At 42.4% G+C, this 8822-nt stretch overlaps 1 protein-coding gene across 8 annotated transcripts in view; it reads right to left on the bottom strand.

The window, feature by feature from the left end:
• FAM13C (family with sequence similarity 13 member C) overlaps positions 1-8546 on the bottom strand; it is a 146041-nt gene extending 137495 nt beyond the window's left edge. For 7 of the 8 annotated variants that reach the window (XM_047702715.1, XM_047702714.1, XM_047702713.1 and 4 more), the window contains exons 1-2: positions 7986-8151; positions 2705-2761 (exon numbers count right to left, since the gene is read on the bottom strand). In XM_047702715.1, the coding sequence (XP_047558671.1) occupies positions 2705-2761; positions 7986-8047 (119 nt within the window). In that variant the 5' untranslated portion in view covers positions 8048-8151. The other variant, XM_047702716.1, reaches the window with a different exon arrangement.
• Between the last annotated feature and the right edge of the window lie 276 nt (positions 8547-8822).

Consider the following 8822-nt stretch of genomic DNA (forward strand, 5'->3'; position numbering starts at 1 on the left):
ATCTAGATGCACTTCTTTTCTAACTTTGCTAAGAATACAGGGATATAACCAAATGGGGTGTCCTCTTTATACAATTAATATTATCATTCTTAATCCACTGGCAATCGGTACTAGATCATATAATTCTCTAGGGTGACCACTTCCCCTCAGTGGTGTTTTTCCCTCCCATTCTCTAATCCGAGCATCCGTAAAAGATTTTGGTAAGTTCAGATAGGAAACAATTCCTTGTAGCTCAAGGACACACAAAGCCAAGAGACAAGACCAACAAAGAAAGGATTTCTATGCCCACTGTTCAAGACGCTTTTTCGCAAATAAAACAGAGATTAAATTCACTAAACTGATATCAGGAAGATGAACTCCAGTTAGCCTCTGGGAAAAAGATCAAAGCAAACATCAAGGATAGGAATTCTGGAGCATGACCCGGGTGCAACTGGGCAAAGTGTGGAAATAAAACTACATGAAACAGTTAATTTTAAGCCCCCGGACAAACTTCATAATGCCTGGTAAAGGAGAACCCAACAAGTGAAATAATTATCCAAGTGAAATATTAATAACTGAAAAAAAATTAAACAGAAAGTCAGTGCCAGTGACACTGGTTAATATTTTCCCTTAAGAGTGATTATAATTTATTTACTTACTTACTTATTTACTTATTTTTAGAGAGAGAAAGAGAGAGGTCGGGGAAGGAGTAGAGGGGGAGAGAGAGGAAGGGGGAAAGAATCCCAAGTGTACTCCACACTGAACCAGATGCCTGATGAGGGGCTTGATCTCACTACCCTGAGATCGTCACCCTGTGATCACGACCCGAGCTGAAACTAAGAGTCAAACGCTCAACCGAGTCACCCAGGTGCTCCAAGATCAATTACAATTTTAAAAATTCTAAGTCATTAATGGATTTGGAAACCAATATCAAACCATAAGTTGGAACTGTACTAGTTCATGTGAAATGCATTTCTCTCACTGGAAACAATGTTCATCCCCATACTCTATGCTCCTAGGTGAGAAACAAAAGGGAGAACATCTGCCTTTACAGGAAACCTAAATATTCCTTCAAGGAGGATTCTAGAACATTAAGATCAGAAAGAAAAACTCATTTTTCAAATCTAAAATGGTTCTTTTGATAGACTCATCCCTTAAACAATACCTGGACTTCATTTCTATATATTTTCAAGGTGCCCGAACTCACCTCCTTGACTTGAAAAAGCAAAGAAGGTTGGTGTGGGGAAGCAAAGAACATCTTTCTCTCATTATACAAATACCTAAACACAAACATCTTTAGAAATACACTTCTAACCTGTTACTGGTTTCTCAGAATCTCCAAAGCAGGAAAGTACAAGTTATATAATTCATGCCTCTACTTAGTGGAATCAATCATAACTGGGAATGAGTCTGAAAGATCCTCCTCTATATTAGTTGCATAGCCTGGGCCACAGCACATCACCTCTCGGACCCTCAGCCATGAGATGGCTCTCTCTCTACCTGGCAGAGATCATACATGCCCTGTGAAATACCTACCATACAAAGCTGGCTCAAGGCCACAGCTCAATAAATGGGAACTATTGTAACTTTAATGGGGTTTTAGTCAAGTGGTTATTTGCAAAGAAAAGACTGAAGGTTCTTTTTAGTCTCCCCAATACCTCCAGGATAAATTCCAGACTCCTTAGTGAGGTACACCAACCCTTCCAAATCAGGTCTTTGTTTATCTCTGGAGCTTTACTTCTTATCACTCTTGGCCTCACTCCCAAATGTTCTCAAGCTTCCTGCCATCCTGAACTTCCTGCTCTTCCTACAACTCTATTTTCTCTACCTTCTGTTGGCTTTCCAGCAAGCCGTTCCTTCTGCTTGGTAGCATCATCGTTTTCTTAGCCTCATATCCTCCTACCCACCCACCCCCCGCCCACACACACATACAAAGTCATGCGTTACTGTAATTTTCTTCAGGAATCCATCCCAGAAACCTCTCTGGGCTATTTGGTCCTTCTAAATGAATCCTCTGTCTACCTCTAGTAAACAAGCACTTAACGTACTACAGCATCATCGTCTACATGGACTGGTTTCTGGCATACAAAATAGGCCTTCGACAATTGTTTGTTATCCAACAAATGGACCCAACAGTCAGAGAGATCGGAGCCCAAATTCTGCCGCATAGTAGCTATGTTAGCTTGGATGAGCTATAATCCTTCTGAGCCTCAGTTTCCGCACCTCCAGGATGAGGAGGGAAACATCGACGTCCTTTCAGTTGTTTAAATTAAATAATAAAATGTATGTGAAAATGCTCTGAACAAAGCAAATGTAGAAGAAATGGTTAACTATGAAGGTTTTGCCATATCATGAACCCCTTGATGACCAAGACCGTACTCCAAACACTCAGTGACGTGTTTGGTAAATAAATCTGTAACCTCTTCCATAGGGTCTATGATGGGAACACTGAGATGGGATAATCAATCTTGAATTCAGCAGACATTTACTGTGCATTCCCCACATAAAAGGTACTGTCTCGGGTACTGAGGGGACTACCCCAAAATGGACATGACAAAACTTAAGAACTGATATTTTTTTATACAAAACTTAAGAACTGATATTTTTTTATAAGAACTTATACACAAGAACAGCTGATTCTTAGAGTCAAAGAAAAGGCTAACTACTCCAGACACACATGGTTTCTGTCCTTCATAATTAAGAACCAAGCAATAGTGGGTCATACCTGATATGGGAGCAATCAGTCTGGTCTTCATGTAGGGAGGCTGTGTCTTCGTCACACCTGGAGAGAAGGAACAAAACCACATCAGTTCCAACTGTCTGCAGCAGCAGAAGCAGCAAGAATCTAGAGTTAGATTAGCCTGGTAAACTAAAAAATAGAACAACCCTCACCACTCTCTCTCAAACTAGCTCCAATTCCCAGCATGTCTACGCGGTAATGATACCAATGTGGTCACGTTATGTCATCTTAAAAGCTCAGAACCAGAAGTCATACTCTTGCTTCATCCACTGCTTAGCATCACCTAAACTAACAAGATCTTGGCAAGGACCCAGCTGTTCGAAGCACTTGAGGGGACATCTAACACCGAGATTGGTGAGTTCTTCCTGGCTCAAGGCTCAAAAAGAGACTCTACTGCATGCCTGCTGAAATACCCCCTGCTTCGGACTAGCTTCTTCCATTGACCTCCAGACTTTTTCAATCCCATTCCTTATCACAAAACTTCTGGAATAACCCAGTGAAAAATTCATGGCTCTTCTATACTGAAAAATCTGCAGTGTTCCACACTGCCTGGGGGCCTCTAAAGTAGGACCATTCTCTCACTCGAGTGTAGAGCCTTTGTTCTTGTTCTCAGCCATTCCCACCCTCCTCCAGCCTGGAATGCTTTTTCCACCTTCAACTCCTACTCATCCTTCATTGCCCAAGTGAAGTCTCATAAGCTCCATGATATTTCCCAGCCAAGTTCACCCACAGGCCACATACCTACTTTAAAACTTAATACATAAATGTTTACTCTATATTCTGAGATTTTGGTAACCAACTGTATCTTGCCTCACACGGCTATGTAATTCCTCTGTACCTCTGACATCTCTTCAATTAGTTGTTAATTCCATGAAAAGAAATGACTTTTTTTCTAGACACACTGTCCCAGTGCCCACAGTGCTACCCCCAAAGTAGCATTCAATAAATAATTGAACAGGATCATTAAGTCTGACCCTCAGCAAGACTGGAAATACTTTAACAAGCATTCCCTGAACATGTACTACCCTTCAGGTACTCGTTAACTATTAGACCTGTACGTTTCAAACTCTTTGGGACTCAGAACTGACCAGTTCATTTTCTATTTCCAATCTGCTATGGTAGTTTGGTAAAAATTTTGCAGGAATGCCAAATTCCCTTAGAAGTTATTAAATGCTTACTCCCTATTTCTGTCCTTTCCTGGTCTCAGGTAAGTTACAAACAATTTGGGGGCCAGTACTTCCAGTAGTACTACTTCTAAAGGACACAAAGTTGAAAAAGACCTGGACCCTACTCAAATAGAGTGACAATGTAATGAGTAGACAAAAATAAGTAACTATCTACATATATAAATATAACCGAATATAATAATAATATCCATGCTACATATAATCATTTAAAATTTTTAAATATTCCTTACTTGCAACATTACATAATTTATCTATAGAACAAACTGATATAAGCTCCAGTCCTCTTCCCTTACTATCCCTTTTAAATTATGTACTTTAAGGAATTAAACAAAAGCCATGTAGATCCTAACTCTCTCTGCCTGCTGAAATATCTTGTTCCTCCTGCCAGTTAAAAACAAACAAACAAAAAAAATCAGTCAACTTAACACAGTACTCTTTTTAACGAAATAATTAAATTTTCTTGCTTTCTCATGTTTTTGACTGACAGTAAACCATTCTATTTCATGAAAATAAAAATTGAATTCATAAGTATTGCCTTGTTCTCCTCTGTTAGACTCATTCACTTTAATAGATCATCTAGACATTGTTGTGTGAATGAAAATGTTTCCCAATAAAAGTAACCTCGCTAAGTAGAAAAATCAGCGAAGAAGAGAAACCTAGGATTTTTGCTTCCAAAGATCTAGGGTTCAATCAGAGGTTCAACCCTAGAGCTCAACAATACCTATTGTTTGGGAATTTGGCAAGAACTTTTTTTTCTCCCCTTCACTTGATTTATTAACATTTCTTTTCAAAGTACGATTAGGTAAAAATGGAAACTCGACATCAGAACATACAAAATTGCACATGCTTTCTTAAGGATGAGGCCAGACCCTAATTAATTGATCATATTTTCAGGCCTATTGAATGACTTCAGTTCCTCCTCAAGGAAACACAATTCCTAGGTCACAGATACAGCAATGATATAGGTCTGTCTACAGGCTTATATGGGCACGTATACCTGCTCCTTTAGTTCAGCTGGGTTGTACATTTGCTCTGATGACCAGTAAGTTTTATCGAAGTAACATGTTCTTTGTGACTCTTCTACCGATTCCTTAAACAGGAATGTTGGCCCAGTTGTAAAGCTGGATTCCTCAGTGACAATCCATATCCAGACATCCCCATTCCAGCAAGAAAACCAGCTCAGATCAAGTGCCCAACTGGTGGGATGCACATGGCATCCTCTTCCTGCATTATAGCCCCAGTACAGGAATTTAAAGACCAATGAGTGTGGGCCCCACAGGTACCTCAGCCTCACTAGATCAGGTAGTCCCTGGGGGTGCGGCCCAAGAACGTGAATTTGTAAACCAGGTTGCCTCCCAAACACACACAAACATAAGAAGTATGATTCTAAGAAGTTTAACACTGACCTAAAGTTTTTTACAAAACCCAGATCAGAACTGAGCTAACTCCAACACCATCACCCATTCTAGGTTCTCACTTTGGGATAAAGCCTGAGAAACTAGATCTTTCACAAGTCCCAACCCCCTTCCCCAGTTCACAGTGATAATCAGTTGATTTTGAGAACCACTGCTTCCGATGATAACTAATTCATTGCAAAATGTACTGCTGGCCAGGCTTCATTTCACGTATCAGCGTAGCCAGGACAACATAGGAAATGACCATGGAAAAACAGATGAAAGGGATATGCAGATACAGAAGGGAAGGCCAAGGCCACTCTGATCTTGGAAGAATTTGGGTAGAAAAAGAAACTGCATTGGTCCAGAGCTGCCCAGACAATGCCAGGCCTGGGAAAACCTGAGAAGAGAATAAAATCTATCCTTGAGTCTCTCCCAATTCCCCTTCCCTTTGACTCTAATAGGACCCCCAATTGGCCAGACTGACCCCTAACAGGCTAGACTACCTGACAACATAATTTATGTTAAAGCATTAATGACAACTTGAATCTGCCTCCCAGGGGCACAAATTTTTTAATTTCCATTTTAATAATGGTCACCACCAGAAGCCTTAATCCCGAAGAAATCACCTCTAAGTATAATTTCAGACACTAAGGAAATAAGTGAATGTGGGTAGCAGGAAATAGGAGGGGATGGGGAAAGGAAGGAGAGGAAGTTTTTAGGCAAGTGCTTCCTCCGTGTACATTAAGACCACACCCAAATATTTACTGAGCACCTGCTACATCTGTGTGTCGGGACAGAGAGAGCAGTCCTGTTGGCTTTGGGGTAATGCCTAAAGAACCAAGGAAAATACTTCATGTAACGGAGGAGAGGAGAAAATGTATTATTAGACCATGACAGGTTTTCAATGACCCTACTCTGTGTTGTGTTACACCTTCGAAGCTTTTGGTAGGTTTTAAATATGCTCCTTGGATTTTTAGATTAGCCAGATGGCATTCCAGTTGTCACTCAGGGTCTTTTAAAATAAATCACTGTCACTTCTCTGAAAACAACAATAGGATCTTATGCAATCAGAGCTCCTTGAGGAGTGTCCAAAGAAAGGTACCAGCCTTTCCCCACAAGTAAGTGCAAAACCTTTTCAAAAAAATTGTCCATGTGAAATCTGGGACTGAGTGTCTCCATTTTGAAGCTTCTATGCCCAGGGCTGACTCTGGGGATTCATCCACACAGGGTTCCCAAGAATCAGGCACGGAAAGCACTGGGTGTGGAGCACAGGGAGGGGAGCAGCACCTGTGCACCTGAATCAGGAAGTCACAGCCTATCTTTGGCCTGCACATTTTGGCACACATCCCTCCCCCTCTCTCGGGCTTTTGGAAAAGCCACAGTTGCAGCAATCTCATTAACAGATGTGGGTCTCTATGAGTATTTCACATGTCATATATTTTATATGACATCTTCTAAAAGTCAAGCCCGGGTTGTTTTTTTTAAGTAACTCCACTTAAGTGAGCCCAAAGCTTGGCACTAAGAGGACAGCTTATCCAAACATAAAAACAAAAGGATGTGGGAAACAAGAGGGCCTGGGAAGCCCTGCAAAATCTCACCCCTCCATCACCGAGTCACTGTGACAGTGGTAAGACGTGACACTCTCCTATCCATTCCCACATTTACTTGCTTTTGGGGAACCTTTAGCAAACGCTTCCTAAGTTACTGGGCTTTCTGTATCAAACTTGCAACATTTTTTAAACATAGTTCAGTATACAACCTTATATATCCCTTTTTCCTGAAAAGCTGCTGAGTGAGTTCTACCAAGAGGTCCCAGAAGTAAACATCACGAGTTAGTCTAAAGAAAGACTGCTAAATGAAGTGTAGGTATTTAATATATATGTAAATTTTACATAAATTACATATAATATTAGTAAAATATACTACCTATTAATTTTTAACATATATGTATCATATCGTATCAGGAAAACATATTAAGGAAGGGATAACAAGAATTAAAACCATGAAGTATAAACTGTCTAATAAAAAAAATACTATGACTGCTGGCCTTGAGTAAAATATTATGTTCCTTCATCCCATGTTCAAATGATATTAGTTGCCCCAATCAGCAGCTTTAACCAGAGGACAAGAAGATGCCAGATCTTTGAGGTCAGAAGACAAAACTGACAAAGGGCACCCAAGAAAAGTTCACTGTGTCTTAAAAATCTGTAGACAAGAGAGGGTGAGAATAAGTTTAGCCTGTTTATCACATGCTGGAATTCGACTCAAGTCATTTCACATCTATCTCCTATTTGTTGTAAATGTATACAGCCTGCTCTGTGAAAACTGACACCAATGTTGGCAAAATACAACAAAGCTTCCTTTCTGACATGTCAAACAGATTTTGTTAAAAAAAAAAAAAAAAAAAATCTGAGCTCCAAGAACACAAATCGTAGAGCACTGAGCTCCTGCAAGCAATTAGCTTGTTATAATATCTCTCCCACAGCTGCTAAAAGGCTATTTCAACCTGTAAAGATTTCTGGGCCCCATCAGTCAGCACCTCTCACGGTCTTCACAGCCCCAGATTACGGGAGACAATGCATCTAATACGAAGAGCGGCTGGGGACGGTGGAGGATACCTTCACGATAGTTGCTTCCAGAGAAAGGCATGCAAGTGTTATTTTAACGGCAAGAATCACTTACTCTGTTACAGCGGTGCTGCTGAAGGAATTATCCTGAAGGCTGAAACAGAAACAAGAAAACATCAGCCAAGTCCGGCCGGGGAGCCGTCTCCCTGATTGCTCTCCGGGAGTTAGAGCATACACACAAACATGGCATTGCAAGGCAAGTCTCAGGGCTCGCCCGGCACGCTCGCTCTACCTTGGGCTGCTGTCTGCACATGCTCGTAACGACACCCCCAGCTGGGGCCCAGCCGCACGGGCGAACCACAAAGCCCGGCAGCCCGCGAGGCTGCGGGGACAGAGCTGGGCGGGGCGGGGCGCCGCGGCAGGGCCGGCCCCGGGCTCCCGGGTTCCCCGCAAGGAGCGCCTGGGGAGTCACGGCGACCCCGACCTCGCCAGCCCCGCGCGGCGTTTAATCCAGGCTTCTCGGTGCCAGCCACCCCCGGGCTGGCAATGGGAAAGCCCAACCGTTCCTGCCTAGGTGCTGAAATCCCTGGGGGACTTGCTTTCTTCCAGACGTCTCCTGCCAATTTTACACAGCTACCCCCTCTAGGGATAGGAGGCTGGCAGAAATTCATGCGTCGGGAGGGAACCAGAACCGGGAGGAGGACATAGCTGCTGTTATTGCTCTGTGTGTGTGTGTGCTTGTGTATGAGTCTGTGTGTGTCCTGCTTTTCATTGCCCTGGAAAAAGAAGAACCTTTGAAGGAGGGCTCACTGCATCACACCCGCGCTCACACCCGCGCTGTTTGCACTGTCATTTCAGTCTCCGAGAGGAAGCGCCCAGCCTCGGACGACAGGGCTGTGAATGAGCCCACGCGGGGCGAGTGGAGGATTTATTCCTGGCAGGACTGGGCACT

The sequence above is a fragment of the Lutra lutra genome, chromosome 14 (assembly GCF_902655055.1).
Source record: "Lutra lutra chromosome 14, mLutLut1.2, whole genome shotgun sequence".
In the NCBI taxonomy this organism is placed as follows: domain Eukaryota; kingdom Metazoa; phylum Chordata; class Mammalia; order Carnivora; family Mustelidae; genus Lutra; species Lutra lutra.